At 37.5% G+C, this 22,192-nt stretch overlaps 1 protein-coding gene across 3 annotated transcripts in view; it reads right to left on the bottom strand.

The window, feature by feature from the left end:
* The window catches only part of COL14A1 (collagen type XIV alpha 1 chain), a 173,165-nt gene that overhangs the window by 141,095 nt on the left and 9,878 nt on the right, over positions 1-22,192 (bottom strand). For all 3 annotated transcript variants that reach the window (XM_006085247.3, XM_014452679.2, XM_014452680.2), the window contains exons 2-5: positions 21,991-22,116; positions 15,228-15,344; positions 10,959-11,102; positions 5,516-5,599 (exon numbers count right to left, since the gene is read on the bottom strand). In XM_006085247.3, coding sequence (XP_006085309.1) covers positions 5,516-5,599; positions 10,959-11,102; positions 15,228-15,344; positions 21,991-22,057 — 412 coding nt within the window. In that variant the 5' untranslated portion in view covers positions 22,058-22,116. The remainder of the gene's footprint in view (positions 1-5,515; positions 5,600-10,958; positions 11,103-15,227; positions 15,345-21,990; positions 22,117-22,192) is intronic.

Here is a 22,192-nt window from a genome sequence, read left to right as displayed (position 1 = left end):
TTACTGGCAGAGCCTGAACTGGATATCAGGACTTCTAAATGTTTGGTCCAATATGCCTTTTCCATCACACCACACTACCAATACCATAGAAGATGTCCTCACATAATGGATGGCCACTAGTACCTGTTGTATTCATGTTACAATTTGTCCATCTAGCAGATGGGGAGCAGGAGTCTGATTTCACATCAGAGTGAACTTAGTACTCATTAGTCCAGTCTTGGAGTAGACTTACCTTTCATAGCATCCCTGACGGCTGACTACCAATCTAAAACAGCACTTCCCATCACTCTCTTTTCTTACTCGGTTTTATTTTTCTTTGCAGAACTTCTTTTTTAAAAAATATGTTTTTATTGATTTTAAAGAGAGAGGAAGGGAGAAGGATAGAGAGATAGAAACATCATTGATCGACTGCCTCCTGCATACACCCTACTGGGGATTGAGCCCACAACCTGGGCATGCCTTGACTGGGGATGGAACCAGCCATCTCTTGGTTCATAGGTCGATGCTCAACCACTAAGCCACACCAGCTGGGCATTGGCAGAACTTCTTACTTCTAAGAAATCTATTACATAGTGATGGTTAATTTTGTGTGTCAACATGACTAGTCCACGCAGTGCCCAGACATTTGGTTAAACATTATTCTGAGTGTGTCTGTGTTTTTGGATGAGATTCACATTTGAATCTGTAGATTAAGTAAAGCAGATGGCCCTCCCTAATGTGGGTGGCCCTCTTCCAACTGACTGAAGACCTGAATAGAACAAAAAGGCTGAGTAAAAGGGAACTGCTCCTGCCTGGCTGCCTTCAGCTGTAACATTGGACTAGACCTGCAACACTGGTCTTCTTAGATATAGAACCTGCTAGTGTTCAGGCTGGAACTTACAGGATGAGCTCTCCTGGGTGTCCAGCTTGCCAGCTGCAAATTGTGGGGCTTCCTAGCCTCCGTAATTATGAGGCAATTTCTTACAATAAATCTCTTTCCATATGTATATGGATTCTATTTCCATATGGAGAATCCTGATGAATACATACAGTTATTTATTTACTGACTATGGTAGATACTTTTCATTGCTTTCTTTTTTTACAAGAATGGAATGACCTACCACTTCATGACTGCTTTCATCAGATGCTTTGCATATATCTTTTCCATTTAAGCCAGATATTAATGCTTTAAGATAGAAGTTCTCCTCATTCCATTGAAAAAAGAAAGGTTAAGTAATTTGAACGGTTAAATAACTTGCATCACAAACTAAACACACTTTTCTACTGGGCAGGTAGAAAAGTTGGAATTAAAATCCAGAAATGACTCCATAGCCTGAACCACTTAACTATTGAGCTATTCAACTCTTATCATAGAAAAATATTTGAAAGGAAAGAAAGGAGAAATGGAGGGAGGAAGAGAGGAAAAGGGAGGGAGGAAAGAAAGAAAAAAAGGAGGGAGAAAAAAGGAAGGGAGGAAAGATTGCCAAGCCTCACAATTAAAGATAGCCTGAAATCAAAGTTATACCCACTTGTGCTATATCCAACCTGGGATAAATAACACCATGACAACTTGCAGATGTGAGATGCCAAATACCTAAACTTCAGCCAAAAGAACATTTCTGTCACTCAGAGCCCTGCATCTCAAGAGTAACTGACAATCCAGTAAACATCACATTTCTCCTTTGCTCATAAACTGCAAGGTTCTTGGAGAGGACATGACAGCTGTCTTCAAATATTAAAAGGGCTGTCATACAAAAGGGGGATTAAGAGTGTTCTGTATGCCCACAAGGAGACAGATTTCAACTCAATTCAAGAAATATCTTTCTAACAGTCGAGATTTCCATAGACCACTGCCTTGGAAAACAATGAGATCTTTGTCAATAAAAGCAGATGCTGGTCAACCCTTGATGGCATGGATAAAGAGCCTCAACCATCTTCTCAATTGCTTGAGCTACATGGCTCTCAAAGTACCTTCCAACTCTAAATTTTAAGATTATCTCTTCCCTCCTTCACCTACCAAGTTAAGCCTAAACTATTCACTGTGCTCTTCAAAGCTCTCCATAACTCAACTCCACTTGATCCGTATTTATTTCTCACTTTCCTATAATGAAATTCCTCTTATTCCCCCAAACAACATTCCCTGAGACTGTTGACTCTTTTTATCCCCATTGCCTTTAGCATCTCTTCCTGTCTACCCTCTCCAAACTCTACCTACCACAATATAAGATACCTAAATGGGTTTTATTTCCTTTGAAAGTATATGTTCCTTTTAAAATATTTTTATATAAAGTTTGCTCTAAAAGTTTATTTGTACAATTCTCTGGTTATTTCCTGTTTATCATAAATTAATACTAACCCAAGAAAGGGTGCTTTGCCTAACCATCACTATTTAAAAATAAAACTTCCTCATCTCCAGAAGCTAGTGTATTACATTTGCAATTATTTTCAGCTCTGATTTGACTATATGATTTGAACATGATTTTGCTGTATGTTTACCTTGGTTGTTCAAGGTGATTTTTTGAAATATACAACCACTCAATCATCCCTGTTATTCCAATTTCTCAATAACAAACAGATCCTGACATTTTGCAATTTCTAAGGCTGAAACACCTGTTTAATTTGATAGCAACAGTCAGCCCTGCAGGTATAGAAACAAGATGTTTAACAGAAAATTCTTAGACAAGAAAAAACGGTATCCATCAGACAAGTCCAAGCATACCTATGAGGGACAGACTCTGCCAAAATCTATAGCAGTGCTCATAGTTGAAAAGTATCTGATTAAAAAGAAAAAATATATATGCTACAAGTTCTCTTAAAAATGAGAACATTTGAAAACTTGTTTAAGGCAGAGCTATGATATCTTACCACTGGAGCATTCATAGGTTTACAGGGGTGGGCAAACTTTTTGACTCGAGGGCCACAATGGGTTCTTAAACTGGACCGGAGGGCCGGAACAAAAGCATGGATGGAGTGTTTGTGTGAACTAATATAAATTCAAAGTAAACATCATTACATAAAAGGGTACAGTCTTTTTTTCTTTTAGTTTTATTCATTTCAAACGGGCCGGATCCGGCCCGCGGGCTGTAGTTTGCCCACGGCTGGTTTAGAATAATAAAATTTGCTGGAGGCCAACAGAAAAAAGTGTCAAAATCCTTTAAAACTGTCTTAGCAAGAGAGGTAGGGATGGGGAAAGAGAAAACTGGGGGTCTATTGCTAAGAGAACCCCATCCCCTTGCCCTCAGGGAAATCTTATAATTTTATGCACAGGTATAATGCAAGTGTTCCAACGATTATTTTCTGAATGACTGATTCTGTCTCATGTGTTTTTGAATTCTTGAAAACATAAATTTAATATAGAAAAAAAGAAGCTATAATGAACCCTGTAATATGGGTATAAGGTAGACATAAGATCCAATAAGGTAAATGATAGGTAGGTAGAGGAATAATGGTGTGTGTGTGTGTGTTTGTGTGTGTGTATGTATTTTCAGCTAAGTGGGTTTAGAAGCATTGACAATCTAGAAGCAATAAGCAGATCTAGTTGAATCAACCCACATGTTGATTTCTAAGTATAATTTTTCATGAAAAGAAACAGGACTCCTTGAAGATATGATTAATTTCAGGGTGAAGCAGAGAAAGATAATTGAGAAAAAGAATATTTGAAGGGCTAATGGTTGAGAATTTTCCAGAATTAGTGAAAGATACATCTTTATTCTGGGAGCACAAAAATGTCTACAACTGGACTCACTGTAGTGAAACAACAGAACACTAAAGACAAAGGACACGAAGCCTGAAAAGCATCCAAAGAGAACACAGACAATACTTGAAAAGGAGTAACGTTTAGACTGACAACAGACTTGTCAAAAATAGAAGGCAGAACATAGTGAAATATCTTCTAAATGATTAGAGACAGCACTCAACCTAGTACCCAGCTAATTCTTCAACAGAGTATGGGTGAATATATTTTTGTATGAGTAAAATGAGTTTACCACCACACATCTTCCCTAAAGGAAACTGAACACATAGAGTAGGTCAGAGATACCAATGGAATGATGAGCAAAGAAATGTTTAAACATGAGAAATTTTAGACAATGACTTAATATAATAGTTATAATACTTTGGTGAGACAAAAATAAATAAAAATTAATGTATATTTCATGAATTGTGTAAAATATAGAAACTAGATAATTAAAGTATTGTCAAATTGTGTATTGATTAGTTATAAACTTTGATTTTTGTATGCATATTAAAAGTTTAATTACAATCATACAAAGAAACACAAAAGGATTGAAAACCTTCTAGGTGAGTAGAGAGGAAAATATATTTTTTAAAACTTGATCAATTCTAAATAAATAAGGCACACGGGGGGAGCATAGGAAATGGCAATAACATGGAAAGTTCTCAAAGTGACAAAGCGATGCACAGAACAGGAAATGCAATATGGCAGACCATATGGACATCTGTATATTCACAGAAATGTAACTGGAAATTCATGCCATAGGTTGAAGGAAACTGGGGCAAATTTTATAAAAACTACATTTTTAGCTATTAGTAAGTAACATTTTTAGTAGACCATTTATTTGTCTTTCTATTCACTGAATGTTAACCAGAAATTTGTTGTGTATCAGAAACTGCTGGATACTGAGCCAATGAGGAGCAAAAACAGACACAATTCTTGCTCTCTTGGATCTCACAGTCTAGTTGGGAAGGCAACCATTCAAATTACAAGTAAATAGGAAATTACAACTGCAACAAATGCTATTAAGGGAAATCAGTTGTTGTATGAGGGCCTGTAATAGAGGAGAATGGTTAAGAAATATTTAGGGGAAAGTAATGACTGAACTTAGCTTTGAAAGGGGAAAAATATATTTAAGCAGAGTGATGCTGTGGGGAGTATTCCATGAAGAGAGTGCACAGGTGCTATGGTTGTATGGGAGAGACCAGGGTATTTAAAGAATTTGAAAAAAAGCCAGTGGGTAGAAAGCATTCAGTTGTTAGATGAGGAAGGAAAGGAAGGTAGGTTTGTTATGAGATATCGCCTTAGAGGTCTTGCTAAGGATTCTGGCCTCTATTCTAAGAGAAATAGGAAGCTACTGAGGAGGTTTTAAGGTGTGTGTAGGGAGAAAATAGAGTCAGATCTATTTTGAAAAGATTGCTCTAATTTCTGGGTAGAGAACTCATTGAGATTTTGCTTAAAAAATAAATACTGCAAAAAAAAAAATACTGCATGCCAAGAAAGAAATGGAACCTTAGCTGAGTGTTGGCAATAGACATGGAAAGAAATGAACAGATTCTGTCAGTATTTCAATAGAAAATAAATTCGCTAGAACTTGGGAGGTGTATTGAATACAGGAGAGTAAGGGAGAGGGAAGTGTTGACAGTTATTATGTGTGACGAAGGAAGGAGGAGTGAAATGGGGCTGAGGAAGATTTTCACATTAGATCCCATCTTCTGATGGGACCAACAGCTACATGTGTGTGCACTGCCTGAGTAATTAAAACAACTCAGCCCCCAATATAAGCAAATTTTAAAAACTGACCTTCTGGTACAGATGGTTTATTCCCATTTACTTTGTCCACCTTGACTCTGGTTTTTGGTTCCTTTCTTTTTTCCAAATCTTTAACTGGAAGAACAGTAGAAATACAGCAACATGTTATGTTAAAGTCTAAAAGAAAATATTCAATGAGTTTTACTAAATCCATTGCAAATATTGAGAGTACTAAGTAGAAATTAGCTCCATGATAGAATCTCATTCCCAAAGATTGGAAGAACTATTTTTTGCACCTTTGTCATGAGAATGTATTGAATACACTTAAGAAATTACTTTGATCAAATACTCACTATGGACAGATGTAGCAAATAAATTTAATCCTTCAAAACTGCTATAAAATGAACATGATTATCATACATGAGGGAATGAAGGACCAAGAGGCCAAAAACTAAAAAAAAATTCTCATAAAACCATGAAGTGTTGGCACAGGATTCAAGCCATATCTTCAGGTCTCTGGACAAGACCTATGAGTTGGCCCCTGTTCTAGAAAGATCTTAGCCATGGATATCCTCATTTGGACCTGTTCTATCTGCAATAGAAAGTAGAGAACCCCCATAATATTTTCCTTTCAAACTCAAAACAAGCTTTCCTAGTAATAAATAGTAGTCTTTTTTTATCACTTTCATTATGAAATATTCAGGCATCCAGAATGCCCTTGGTCCTTCAATCCATTCAGTCCAATGAACTCCATTAGTTTTACTTTCCATTGCTTAAAACACCACAGGAACTTTCCTCCTACTGTTTTGGAACCTTAAGTTGTTTGAGTCAGTGAAACCACCACCAAATGGCAATGGTTTCTGAACAAATGCCCTATAAAAAGGCAGAAGTGATCTGATGGCAAGACATTTCATTTAGTTGTTGCATTCACTTCTCAGAAATCAGCAAATTTTTTGGAGGATAGGCTATGCAGGGAAGCAGACTGGTACAGCCACTGTGGAAAGCAGAATGGAGTTACCGCAAAAAATTAAAAATGGAACTGCCTTATGACCTAGCCATTCCACTTCTGGGAATATATCCAAAGAAACCTGAAGCACTGATTCAAAAGAATATAGGCACCCTTATGTTCATTGCAGCACTATTTACAATAGCTAAGATTTGGAAGCAACCCAAGTGTCTATCAGTAGATGAATAAATAAAAAAAGGTGTGGGGAAAAAAAAGGTGTGGTACATTTACACAATGGAATACTACTTGGCCATAAAAATGAGGGAAACCTTACCTTTTGCAATAGCATGGATGGACCTGGAGAGTATTATATGCTAAGCAAAATAAGTCAGTCAGAGAAAGACAAATACCATATGATTTCACTTATATTTGTAATCTAATGAACAAAATAAACTTACAAACAAACAAAATAGAAACAGATTCATAGATACAGAGAATAGACAGTTGTCAGAGGGGAGAAGGGTGGCAGGGCTAGGTGAAAAAGGTGATGGAATTAAGCAAAAAATAAAAAACAACTCATAGACATAGACAACAGTATGGTGATTTCCAGACTTTGAAAGACAAGCAAGATTATGCAGGCAGAGATAAGCAAAATGCCATTCTAAGTGGAGTGAGGGAGGTAGAAGAGGGCAATAGGGGAATTAATGGTGATAGAAGGAGACTTGACTTTGGGTGGTGAACACAAACCCACAATACAAATTATATACAAGTGATATATTAACAAAACAGTACAATTGAGCCCAGCCAGTATGGATCAGTGGTTGAGCATCGACCCATGAACCAAGAGGTCACGGGATGGATATCCGGTCAGGGTACATGCCTGGGTTGTGGGCTCCATCCCCTGTAGGGGCCACGCAGGAGACAGCCAATTGATGTTTCTCTCTCATTGTTGTTTCTATTTCTCTATCCCTCTCCCTCTCTCTCTAAAAAAAATCAATAAAATACAATATTATTGACAATATTCCCAAGTTATATATTATATTCCTGTGACTTATTTAATTTATAACTGGATGTTTGTACCTCTTAGTCCCCTTCACCTTTTCACACATCCCCCAGTCCACTCCCCTCTGGCAACCACCAGTTAGTTCCCTGTATCTATGAGTCTGTTTCTGTTTTGTTTTGTTTGTTCATTTGTGTCTTTTTAGATTGCACATATAAGTGAAATCATATGCTATTTGACTTATTTCACTTAGCATTAAGTTCACCCATGTTGTCCAAATAGCAAGATTTCATTTTTTTTTATGGCTGAGTAATATTTCAATGTGTGTGTGTGTGTGTGTGTTTTCTTTATCTACCAATGGACACTTGGGTTGCTTCCATATCTTGCTATTATAAATAACAGTGCAATGAAGATAGGGGTGCATAATTCTTTTAGAATTAGTGTTTTTGTTTTCTTCGGATAGATACCCAGATGTGGAACTGCTAGGTTATATGGAACACCCCATTCTTTAAATTCTTTTTTCCCTCGGGTTTTACAAAGGCATTATCCTCGGATTTTTTGCATTCCTCTGAACCCTCCTTAACATTCTCATTCTTTGGGCCTTTTTTCTGCTTCCATTCCTAAAACATGATATACTAAATTTGCCTTGCATCTCTGTATGCCCCACCTACAATTTTATCATCTCACAAGTATAATTCTCACCCTTCTTAAGATAATTTCCAAATCTACATCTTCAATCCCACCCACACATAGGCCATCGCCTCCGATTGCTTAAATCCTCTATTTTTAAAAAAAATCTGCAACTTTAATATGAGAAAAATTATGCTGAGCAGTGCCGAAAGTACAACTAGGTTTGAGAAAGAATAATTCCAAAGACTCAAGAAACGTCACTGGGAAAATGACATTTGAGTCAGACTTTGAAAGACGAGCAAGATTTTGCAGGCAGAGATAAGCAAAATGCCACTCCAAAGAGGAAAATGGTGGCTGAAAAGAAAGTTTTCCAAAACAGGGTCATTGACCAGTCAATAAGTGAACAAGAAAAAATAACAGTCATCTTGAATTGGGCCACTAGGTCACATATAAAATGTAACACATATGTTACACGGAACTGCTGTTTCCCTCACGCAGGCGGGAAATCAGTAGAAAACAGACTATAAAGCAAAGTGGCATTAATCATAATAATAGCTACTGTGCGCCTTACTGTGTGCTGAACTGAGTGAACCCACACAATAACAGGCACATGTCATCACCCCCATTCGCAGATGAGGACACTGAGGCTAGACGTGGTTGAATTGTTTGGTCAAATACACACACCAAACATGCCTTTTTGTTTTCAAAACAAAAGGACTATTTCTTAAGCTTCCCTGTCTCATAAGATGGATTTATAAAGAATTCCATTCCCTACACAATTCCAAACCTATATTCTCAGGATTTGTCTGGATCATCATTTTCCTGGATCCACCCATGAAAATTTTCCAGGGAAGGGAAAACAGGCTTTAGTTCCATCTCACAGGGAGCAAAAATGTAACTGAAATGCAAAATGGAAAAGGAAGCCATCCAACGAAGTTACTGTAACCTCATTCTTACAAACTATTATTTGGGAAGAACTAATCTCTCTATCCTGCCAATACAAACAACATAGCTAAAAAATATAAGCTTACATATAATTTATCCAACGAAGCAGTTAGACTGTTTCACTAAGATAATTTCAGCAGAGCTAAGTGAGCTGAAAACAAAGGCATATTCTTTTAAGTGTTTAGAGTAAATAGCTATTGGGAAACCTTTTAAAGGCCACCTGTGTTTCTTAGGCTGCCCAGTCAGTGAAATCAGTAATCACAATACCTTCAGACTATTGTAAAATGATCATTTCTCCTTGTCCCTTTTACTGCTTCTCACAAACTTGAAGACAAGTTATTTTGCTTATTCATGTAGGAATGTCAGAGGCCAGAAACTGAGGCACAGTGCCAATAAACTGAGACAGAAGGCTGTTTTATATTGAAAATGACATTAAAAACCTTTCTCTGGGCTTCCAGACAATGCAAATTTCAAAACTATGTAACATTTCAAACGTTTGTATGCCCTGCTGACAGAAGGACTTACCAATCATCTTCATTTAGAAGTTTTAAGAGATAGCAGGTTAACAAAAGTTGTAGTTTTTTTAATTTAAAAAACTCACAAAATATGTCTCATAAAACATTAATTAGAAGAGAAAGAAAAAAGGGAGAGATAGAAAATCAGATAAACACTGCTGCACACTCAGTTCTAGAACCCATGGCCTCCCAGATTTATAGATTTAGTCCCAGTGGCAAGATTTAAAAAGTTATTATTATGTGAAATGATGGCAAGGATTTGCTTCAAAATAATATGGTGTGGGGGTGGAGGGGGGGGAGGTAACAGATGAAACAGGATTGGCCATGAATGGCTAATTGTCGAAATGAGTGTTGGATACTTAGGGGTTCATTGTACAATTCTGCTAATTTTTTTAATGTTTAAAATCATTCTTAATAATAAATTAGGTTCTTTTAAGAATCTATCTTAACAATGAAGTTACCCAGAAGGTTAACCAGGATGGGCCTCTTCCGTTTGCATTCATGATAACGCAAAGCTGTGACCTCAACATTTGAAAGGCCACCTCCAAGAAGAAGTTGGTGTAGTCTTTAGTCACTGGAATATAAGGTCCATAGGGACAGGAATTTGTCATGTGCCAGTGCCCAGAATAGGGGCTTACACTTAGTAGACAAGCAATATATATTTTTTAAATTAAAAAAAAATGAATGAATGAATATCTCCTGAAAGGCAGAAGCATTAGGGCCTGTGTGAACAAGTTTTAAACTCAATTTAAGGGAAAGCTTTCTAATGAAATGGTGCAGACACAGATTGGGCTGCCTCAGAGCTTTCTGCCCTATTCTAGAATGTCTCTGCATGCCCCACCCTATCTCTGTTTGCACAACTTATTACTTAAGAACTAGTTCAAATATGAAGCCATACTCTCTTCCCAGCCCATTACTGGGGCAAAGAGAGAACCACCCTTTATAGAGTCCTGAATCTCTCTCTCTCTAAGACTTACCATGTTGCATTTGTTCACAAATCTGTTTATCACGGGACCTAGCCAACATAAATGTCAACTGATTAGTTATTGGAAAGGATTAAATTCCCTGTTGTATAGTTGGTTTTGTACAGACTGGATTGGCACTTACTAGGGATACTATAGCGGAGGTATATGCATCATCCATTCAGTCATTTGCTAAATATTTATTGAGCACCTATTCTAGGCAAGGTAGATAAGATGTCTGGGGAAGCCTCAGCAGACACTGTCATGGATAGCACTTGAAAACTAAAACTTAAAGAATAGTGAATGGGTGAAGCAAGAGGCAGAAGAAGAGTAATAGTGATAGAAGGAGCTCATGGAAGATTGTGCAGAATGTCTTTTAAGATCTCTTCAAATCTAAACAATTTAGAATTTTAACCTGCTCCAATATTTACCACAGACTCAAACTCAGAGCTGGGACAGATCCCATGGCGGCACTTTAAGACCTGTAAATACGTACTTCTAAATTGACCTTGGGCTGGCTTGCTTTCTTTGTCTTTATTGTGTGCAATAAGTTGAACTGTGTAATTCTGGTCTGGCATAAGACCTTGAATTATTGCTTTTGTTGCAGTGTTCTGGAGATTCAGCTGATTGGTTTTTCCACCTATAATAAAACAGAAAGATAAATCAGTTCTAAAAAGTAGGTTAACTGTGTTCATTAAGAGATTTTACTAACCATCAAGATTTTTAAAAGGGGAAGACATTTAAAAAAATATATATCATAGTATGTATGTGCATAGCATTTAATTTTAATATACTTTTTATTTTCATTTCCAGTTTTACTCTTTGCATGAGAAAACTTAAGCACAGGTTTCAGTTGTCTAAATTCAATAAAAACACATTCATAAAAACCTGTCATCATAACACCCTATTGCCTTTTTACACTAGGGGAAACCATAGTACCAGATTAGAAGACAGGAAGCCGTCAACATCAGATATACTCTTCAAGGAAAGAATTTCACTCTAAAGTGAAAGGGAAGAGATGGGCAGACTGAATGTAATTATCTACGCTGGAATTTTTCCTATGGCCTTTCTAATGTGAGTCAAAGCATCCTTGAAGCACTCGCAAGTTAATTACCTTAAATCTGAGCATCACTGGCTCAGGATGTTGAAGGAACCACTCATTACCTGGCTACTTAAAAAGCCTGGTTCATGAAAAGATTTCAAGCCCCCATTACCTCTCCATCAAATTAGACTGACATCTAAGGCTTTCCTAAAAATGCTATGGATTAAATACTCAATCTTCTATTCAAAATTTCAAATAGACCCTTCTTCTCTAATTTCTGGCAGCATTTACTATGTCTAAGAAAAGGGAAATTAATTTAAAGCATCTGCCCCTTTAGAAGTAGTAGCAAAAAAAAAAGAAGTAGCAGCAAAAAATAGCCTGAAATTTGCTGGCTTAATAAAACATAACACAGATTATGTTTTAATCATCTATAATAATAAAAGTGTAATATGCTAATCAGACTGGACAGCCGAACAACCTTCTGGACGTCCTTCCGGACGAAGCCACGGTGGTGGGGGCCAAGGCAGAGGTGGTTAGGGATGATCAGGCAGACAGGTGAGTGGTTAGGGGCAATCAGGCAGGCAGGCAGAGGCAGTTAGGGGAGATCAGGCAGACAGGCAAGCAAGCATTTAGGGGCAATCAGGCAGGCATGGATCGGGCCTAAACCAGCAGTCGGACATCCCCTGAGGGGTCCTGGATTGTGAGAGGGTGTAGAGAGGGACACACCCCCACCCCATGCACAAATTTCATGCACAGGGCCTCTAGTATTCTAAAAAAATTAATGACATTAAGTCTGAAATGCCATGCTACTATTATCCATGCCTCCTACTACACAAAGGCAGAACTGAGACTTTCTCTTGTCAAAACCCATTTTCTTAAATGCATTTGTGTCCGAGATGTTAAGTTTTGGTTTCATGAACTTCTATCAATCAAAACTCATCTACAACAAAAAAAATTATCTTAGAAAACTGTGCATTAGAATCCCTCTCTGAGAGGCATAGGGTGTATTATTTTAAAGGCTTTGAGAATCCTGCAATAAAAAAGCTTTAAACTCAGTTTAAAATATCACTCCTCAAATTTATTTGACCATTAAACTATTTGGTTGTATAATAGCTATTAGCATCCTGCAGGGTACTGTGGCATACACTTTAGGAGAAATTAGTATAAAAATACTTGGAACATGTCTTGTAGTGCTAAAATGTCTACAAACACTTTATGACTAGATGTACTTACTACCCTTTATTTTATTTTTTGTATTTGTGGACATTTTAATGAACTTCCCTCCATGTAGCTTCAAGCTACCAGGACACAGGCTCTACCAACACCCTGACTCTTCGTCTGCTAAAGAATTTGGCCTTTACAATGACAGGCTGCTTTGCGAGCTTTCCCTTCCCCAGAACTTTGTAGTAGCCCAATTGCACCACATCAATGATAGGAGCAGCTCCAGTCTTGCTTTTGGCAGCATTCCCCCGTGTCTGCTCACTGACCAGGGTCCACAGTTTATCAAGGTTGACAGTTGGGCAGAAGCTCTGGTTCCTCTTTAAGTGGTAATGCCTCATACCAACTTTCCCAAAGGAACCTGGCGAAGGTGATCCTGTGATGATGCAAGCCACCAGCATTACCTCAGCCCCCGGCTGCCTCCTGTGCTTGCCAATGCGGCCATGGCCATGGCTCACGTGGCCCCAAAGTTTTCAGGTCTTCCTCAGTCTAGAAGGCATGTTGGTAGTCAAGATACAAGAGGGAGGCTCTTGCGAAGTCTCTCGAGGTAGGGCCTTGCTACCCTTTTTATTTACTCAATTTATTTTATGTTTGATCAAGGAGATACCAGAGTGTCAAGACTGTCTTATTCAATTGGGAAGGACATTAGGTCACTGAGGAAAACAAACCCAGTATTCACAAAGAAATAATTTGCTTTCATCCTCAACTTTTATTTTTTCATTGGAGGTGTGGGAGCAAGAGTTGGAGATCTTTTGTTCCTCAGTGGCACCTGCTTGGGATGCTTCATAGTTTGGTATTATCAGCAATTAATCAGGAAAAGTGAACACACTGATGACCTGGATAAAAAATTTACCTTTCAAGATTGGACATGGGAAATTCTCAGTGGTACCACATATTAGCAATTAATATTTTGACCTTTAGAGTCATACAAATGTTCAAGAATCTCTTACACTGAAATTTCCCAGAATGGCTTAATTTAGAAAACAAGCTATATTTTTTAAAGTCAGAGTTATTTCAAAATTGGGCTATGTTCCAAAAGGAAAACTCTGAACCAAACAGAGTTTGAGAAGAAAATATTGCTTTCTACAAGTGAATCACTTTGTCAGCCCACACGGGCAAAGCTGCCATCTGGTAGCACTAAACCCAAAGTCATTCCAAGAAGCCTATGTATAATATTTGTTAATAAAAAGAAGGTTACTTTTTAGTCACACAGCAGGAAGCCAGGTATTCTATCTGCTTGTTGTTTTGAAATTTTAAATCCGCTCTCAGGTAAGAGGTCCAGGCTTACAAACAACAGACCATCTGTCTGCCTGATTAAATGAGTTGGGCAAAGGTCTCCAATGGAAAAGTAGTCCACCTCCACATAACCATCTTTATCACCAATAAAGGAAAAAATATTATGTTTATATAGATATACATTATACAAATATGTTATTATTGAGTATTTATTATGTACTATATGAAAATGGATCCTAGCCCTAGCTGGATTGGCTCAGTGGATAGAGCATCAGACTGCGGACTGAAAGGTCCCAGGTTCGATTCCGGTCAAGGGAACATGCCCAGGTTGCGGGCTCGATCCCCAGTTGGGAATGTGCAGGAGGCAGCCAATCAACGATTCTCTTTCATCATTGATATTTCTATCTCTCTCTCCCTCTCTCTTCCTCTCTGAAATCAATAAAAATATCTTAAAAAAGAAAACAGATCCTAGAAGAAATGAGAGCTGACAGATATATGAAAGAGCATCTTTTACATAACTATTTTATCTTCATGATCAATAAATTTAACTTTGCTTTTCCTGCTTTAATTTATCACTTATTTTTATAATATCTACTTAGCTTATATAATTTTAATTTATAATTGCTGAATATATTCTATCAAGTTAATTAATCGCAATGTACTCAGCCAGTCACAACTGTTGGCCATCAGATATAGGGTATTTTATTTTATTTTATTTTATCTTTGTCAATCCTTACCCAAGGACATATTTTTTTTCCATTGACTTTTAGAGAGAGTGGAAGGGAGGGGGAAAGAGAGAAACACCAATATGAGAAAGACACATCGAATGGTTGCCTCCTGCTTGCACCACAACCCGGGCTGGGGATCCAGCCTGCAACCAAGGTACATGCCCTTGACCGGAACTGAATGAGAGACCCTTCATTCCAAGGGCCAATGCTCTAACCACTGAGAAAAACTGGCTAGGGCCAGATGTATGGTATTTTTTTAAGTGTCCTTAGAACGAAAGTATTCACCCTATGTTGAAACAGACATGGTAAGAATTTTTGATAGCCTGGAAATTTCACCTGAGGAGAACTAGGGGGTGGGGGCAATGGTCCTTCTTTGGACTTTGGGAATATTACTTTCTTAATTAGAAGGTAAGATGTCAAGCTCAAATATTAATAAAAAATATTTTCAGATGCCTTTAAAGCAACATTTAGCACTACACATTTTTAGTTACCTATGTGTACAGATTGCTATACTCTAGAAAACACAGTTGATAGTTTTTACCTGAGGCTGGAGTCACAAGAAGTTTGTATCCACCAAATTTCCCTCTTGGAGCCTTCCATGAAATCTGTATACTATCATGAGATAACACATTATATCTTAATCGTGTGGGTGGAGCCACTGTAAAGGAAAAACAAAAAATGATTAAATGTTGAAACATTTAAACCACCATTTAAGGTAAACTGCAAAGTCAACGTAATATATTCAAAGTACATAAGACTTCTTCAGCCTCAAATGTGCTCTTTCGACAACCCCATTAATGAATTAATCTGTTTGCAAAACAATACAAACCTAAGAGCATTTGTTTCTTATTCAAGAGATGAGCATTTGTCAAACAGTACAGACCTCGTGACAAAGAATTATAACTTAGGGTTAGAATTTAATACTCTAATCTAGTTTAAAAATTGAAGCCAATCTTGTAAAATGCTTTCACTATGTTACAAGGATGATTTTTTCTTCTCAGAACATGTGAGCTGTGTTAGTCAACTAACTCTAGTAGGACCTGTTTTATGCATTTAGGTTTTTCACTTCAGTAAGCCAATATTCGTTATAATGGGATCATTTTAAAAGACTGTTATGGACATATGATAGTCATGAGATCTTCATTTAAAACCACTTGAGAGAAAAATTGTAAAGAACCAAATTTTTTTTAAAAAAGACCAAATACAAGATAATTATGTTTTACAAACTTTGATTTATCCTTTAAGTGTAGCTGATTTATACCTTTCAGAATGATACACAGCATATGGTCATGAATCATTCTAGTATATTTCATCTGTTCTGATAGCTCACAAAATGGGTAGGTCTATATTACATTTTGTGTAACTCTTTTGAACTTCAAAACATATTTTTTGAATGCGATATCAATGTTACAGAATTCCAAAAGAAATTATATAATATCTACATTGGTTTGTCAAAAGAAAAAAGGCTAACGCTTAACAAAAATTTAGCACTTATTACCCACTTTTATGCCCAGCCTTTCTTTCTCACTTTAGGAAACAGAGTGTGGGGAAAGGAAGCAAACACTCTTCTTTTTTTATTGAATTTATTGGAATGACATTGGTTAATAAAATTATTTAGATTTCAGGTGTACAATTCTGTATTATATCATCTATATATTGTATCGTGTGTTCATCACCCCAAATCAAATCAGGTCTCCTTCCATCACCATTTATCCTTCCTTTACCTTCTTCTACCTCCCCTCACCCCCCTTTCCCACTGGTTATCACCATACTGTTGTCTGTGTTTATGAATTTTTATGGGTTTTTTGCTTAATCCCTTCATCTTTTTCACCCAGTCCTCCTACCCACTCCCATGACAGCAGGTATGCAGTTTGAACATTGGTGTGATTTCCAGTTCTGTCACTTATTAGATAACCTTGAGCCAGTGACTGTTTCTCCCAAAGCCTTATTTTTTGTAAGGTGACAGCAATACTTTCTGCCCATGATAGATGACATTAAACATGACAATGGATATAACACACTATAATAGGTGGACAATAAATGTTGGCTTCCCTTCCCCATTACATCATCTGATGGGTAATCTCAGAAGTTCATTTAATCCTCACAAAAAATGCATTGCTACCTCAATTTTATATATAAAGGAAACCAAGAAGCAAAGAGACTTGCCCAAGTTCACATACTGGTGAATGACAATCTCTGACCACAGACAAAATGCTGTTTCTTTGGGAGGAGACCCATATTAAGAAGTCACCCTTCACTGAGCTAGATGAATGGGTAATTCACTCCCCTACAAACTATCCACTCATCTGAAAGCAGTAAGCACAGAAGGACACAATTTTAAGAGCACCATTCTCTTTCTCATTGGCCTTTTCGACCTCTCAGTAGAGAATGCCAGCCACGCAAAACAAGACATTAGCTTCCCATTCTCAATTTGACATGAATGGAAGAGTTTACATTTCTCTGGATTGTGGGAAAATATGGATTCGTCATAAGAACAATGACTTTGAAATAGAAGAGGAATGGTTAATGTGAACATTTGGATGAACAGAGAAACTATTATTTTGCTTAGTCTGAAACTTAGGGAAAAAAATCTATGTATAGAGAAGTTCTTATTACTTATGGAAGAAAATTAAAAGTAAAAATTTAGATAACATATCCAGTTTCTGAGCCATATCTTTTCAGTGGGCCGATAGCCATCATGGGCCAAGCTTATTGCAAAGTTTTGCATGAATGCACTGATGAAAGAAAGCTGGAGGGCCTGGGAGCCATCAGGTGGAAGAGGATAACTAGCAGGATGGAGGCTTCAGTCCAGGCTGTTTCAAGAGGGTCAACCAATTCTGTCAGCACCCCAGGTGTGCTGACATCTCAAGGAGGGCAAAGAAGTTAACAACATTCGGGCTTCCTAGGTTAAAGATTAGAAATCTTTATAGCCCTTTCTACCCAGGCTGTGATTCTTTAAAGGTGGTCTGAGTTTATAGCCTATTGTTTATAGCTAACCTTCTGAACCTAATGAGAACATAATGAGGATAACCCTGACCATGCCCTGACACCAGAGCATGCTCGACAACACGGATGGTGCTCCAAAACCCGGAGTGGCGCTGGCTTCCACCGAACTACTCAGGGAAATGGATTGGGAATCAAAAGCTTCCTTAATATTCAAATCCATCAATATTCAACCCTTTAAACAATTTACAAATGATTCGTATGACTGCAGTCCCATTACAACTGCTAGCAAATAGCAATACAGCATTTTCTTTTATCAAGGGACCACATCTATTGCCTATGTAAGCATAAATGCTCTCTAAATCATTAAAAGAAAATGTTGAGCCCTAGCTGGCTTGGCTCAGTGGGTAGAGTGTCAGCCTGTGGACCGAAGCAGGGTCCCAGGTTTGATTCCAGTCAAGGGCATGTACCTCAGTTGTAGACTTACTCCCCTTCTCCCCTCCCCGTTCGGGCCCTGGTGAGGGCTCATGCAGGAGGCAACCAATCGATGTGTTTCTCTCACATAGATGTTTCTCTGTCTTTCCCTCTCTCTTCCACTCTCCCTAAAAATCAATGGAAAAATATCCCTGGGCGAGGGTTAACAAAATAAAAATAAAAATTATGAATAAATAAATAAATAGAAAATCTTAGACACAAAGTTCACATTTCCTTTAATTTTTTTGCCTTTAGGGGGAAACACTGAAAAGAAGAAATCCTAGTTAAGAAAGAAAGAAGCCTGAGGTCAGATTTATGAACTTCACAGTTAGCTCCTTCTTCCCTGTATAGGAGGCACTGGGGCTCATTCCAAAGCCAGGGCAGCAAGATTGACAGCAATACTGTAAGTCCACTGGAGAAATAATTGTTCTTATCTCATGGAACAAAAATTTATGAATATTTAATACCAGACCCACGATTTTTCTTTTTGTGAGCACAAAGCTTCTATACATATACTTAAATTGCAGCAATAATTATAAATGCTTGCATGAACTTGACTCAAAGGCCTAAGCTTTTTAAAAAGACAAAAATCAAGCGTAAAGCTTGATGTCTGGCCCACACCAAGAACCAAGAGCAAGCCAACAAACTCATTCTTTGTATGGTGAAGTCAGACTTCCTGTGTGGGATTGGGCCAAATATAACATTTGTGAATATATGCACTTCATCCCAGAGGGGGTTTGAGGAGGAAGACCAATGAGGGTCCATTGGATATCTTCTTCTCTAGGATTAGGCTTGTTACTTCCCTCTTTTTAAGAGGGAAGATTTTCTTTAAACCCCAAGAATTTCATTGCAATAATTCTCATAGAAGTCAAATCTTGTGGGCAAAAAAGGAACGTTTATGTGTTTACATTGAAGCTTCACTGTTATCCGGTACTTTGGAAATTTTATTTTATAATATGACTATTTATTAAAGGGCTACTAGTAATTCTCTGTCCTCCCTTCCTTTTTTCTTTTCCTCCTTTCTTCCTACCTTTCTTTCCTCCTTCTTTCCTTCTTCCTTCCTTTTTTAATGTTAACTCAACTGAAATCTTGCTGTTTTGACAAGTGACAACCTATGCAAAGGTTTGCTTCCAATGAAATATTCTCATTGATTTCTTGAAACACCGCTTTTCACACAGGAACACTGAAATGCAGATCCTCTGTTCTCCACTCCCCATAATCACCTCCCTCTTCCTTTCCTAGCAGCACCTTGGTTTTCTTCCAAAAAACAACACTCCCTTTGCACTGCATGGGGCCCTGGCTATGCTATCAATCAGCCATCCTCCCCTGGCTCAGGGGTAGGAAGGAGGTCAGGCCGACTCGCCCAAGAATCTGTCCAAAGATGGAAGGATGGAAAATGGGTCCAGTCATTTCATTCCAAAGACATGCCCTAAAAAAAAAAAAGGTCACTACTTCTAGAAACTATATCCAGGATGTTCCCAGAATCCCATCCTTTTCAAAGTTTAATTTTATAACTTGAATTTTATGAGCTACTTCATTACCTACAGTAAGTACATTTTTTGCTTAAATTGGCCAGAGTAAGTTTCTTTTATTTGGCACCAAACATCCCTGACTGATAGAGATGGAGCAGAATGGGCACTGAGAGCATTTTCCCCTTCAAAACATAGTGTAGGGTGCTATGTCAATGGAACAACATTATATTTATTAAGTAAAAGACCTTTAAGCAGCAGAGAAGTATTTGGCTAACTTTTCCAAGGGATCTAAAAACAACCTCATACAAACAATAACAACAAAAAACCTTAGTGTTGTTGTTGTTTTTTTAACCTCAGCCATTTTTTTTCCAATTACATGCATTGCCCAAATGTTCCATAAATAGAAAAATTAAAATTTGAGAGAAACTTACTGTGGGATATGCTACAGGGTTCTTTTATCTTGCTGGGGACCTCATATGTTATAATTTCATGATCCATTATAAAAATGCCGAAAACAGAAGTAAGGAAAATATTCTCAACTTCCAAACATGTTTGACTACTAATAACAGCAAATAACTTGTGTAAATATGTTAACACAGAGGTCTTTATAAAGTTAAATCTAGCCCCGATGCAAAGTCTCCAATTTTATGTGCTTTGAGGTTTTTAAATGACAGTTACTTTACCTTCAGCGGTTCCTTCTTGTAACCACCCAACACAAACATTGCTAGAACCAAGTACAGATTTACTGCGAAATTCTGAGAAAGTTTTGGTGCCACCATTCTGTCATGCTATCCTAGTACACATGTTTTGCCCTTGCAGCCAGCACAACATTATTTTTTCTGTGTTCCAGCTCATTTAACAACTTGTCCTAAAAAGAAGATGCTGGACTAACCCAAGTACCAAAAGTTATTTGAGCCAATGTGGTTTCACGTTCTCTGGAGAGGGAAAGTACTTCATAAAAAGACTCACCTGAAGACACTAGATCAGTGGTTCTCAACCTTCTGGCCCTTTAAATACAGTTCCTCATGTTGTGACCCAACCATAAAATTATTTTCGTTGCTACTTCATAACTGTAATGTTGTTACTGTTATGAATCGTAATGTAAATATCTGATATGCAGGATGGTCTTAGGCGACCCCTGTGAAAGGGTCGTTCAACCGCCAAAGGGATCGTGACTCACAGGTTGAGAACCGCTGGTTTAGAGTGTGAGTTATCTAAGATTTCCATTATCACTTCTCTGATCGCCACAGCTGAAAACATTCTTTCACCATAAATAAGAATTTGTCTACCCAACACATCCTTATGTGTTGCATGAAGTATGGGAAATATGGTCAGTAACTCCAGTGATTTAACACTGCTTGAGCATGCAAAGAGTCGAGTTCGTTCCTTTCCAAACAAGTGTGCCTCACTTTAAGGAACCAGGGTGTGGTTCTTGCATTTGACTTCTTTTACAACCTTAAATTCCAAGCATAAGACATTAACACCCCTAAAACAACTTTAGCACAGTTAGACTTCATGGCTCAGCTGATGAATATTTCCACATGTTTATTTAATAATGTCACTTTGAGTACTTATACATATTATGCACTTACTTTGGAGTTTAGCATACTTTTCCTGTAAAGGGCAAGACAATAAATATTTTAGGTTCTGTGGGCTTTACAGTGTGGGTCATGACTATTCAATTTTGTCATTGCAGTGTGAAAGCAGCCACGAGCATATATAAACAAATGCTGATTTCAAAAAAACAAAAAAAAAACCACACCTTATTTACAAAAGCAAGCAGTGGGCCAAAACAACTCCTGACATACTTTAGAAAATAAATGGAAATAAAAAAATAAAAGTGCAGATCCCAATAAAACAAATAATAGATTTCAAAAACTAAGTTCAACTAAAACAAAGTTAGAAATCCTTACAATGGCATATCAGCAGCCTCTGTCAGACCCTTAGTAACTTTCAGACTATGTCCTTGGTTTTGTTTGTTTTTTAAAAAGGAGCAAAATTCAGGACCAGGTATGAAGTGGTTGGAATATTTTGCAGAAACTCTAAGAAACAAATGCATGATTGAGATATACACACATTATAGCCCCTTATTAACAATTGATTTTATAACATGCGAATTTGTGTTACTCATTAAATTTGCACAGACTGAAAAGAAACAAGTTAAGAATAAGCTGCTTAACCAATTGCCACAGATTACTATACTCAATCACTGGTGAGGTCGTCACCTTCATCAAAGTTGTGGCATATTTTCACAATGTCAATACTTGGTAATATTGAGTAAAAACCAGCACATAACACTGCCTACAAATACAGTTGAAGCACGAATAGGGTAAGTAAAATAAATAACTAAATAACAGTAATCAGAACCAAGAAGACTAGAGTCGCAGACCCTAATATCTTAAAGTTTTCCATTACCTTGTCCCTGGACAAAGGTGCAAAAGGAAGCAATTGCCAAAAAAGCTGGAAACAGCCAGTACTGCATCTTGCACTGAAAAATCTTTACTTGACTTCTTGCTTTTCACATGGGATGCAGCACCAGGCCTGGAAACAGAGAGCACAGGGATATTGAGAAGACTGAAAATAAAGTAGTTATATGGGTCATCTAGAACAGGCAAAC

Source organism: Myotis lucifugus, unplaced genomic scaffold (genome assembly GCF_000147115.1).
Source record: "Myotis lucifugus unplaced genomic scaffold, Myoluc2.0 scaffold_17, whole genome shotgun sequence".
In the NCBI taxonomy this organism is placed as follows: Eukaryota; Metazoa; Chordata; class Mammalia; order Chiroptera; family Vespertilionidae; genus Myotis; species Myotis lucifugus.
This window is presented reverse-complemented; position numbering and strand designations above follow the sequence as displayed.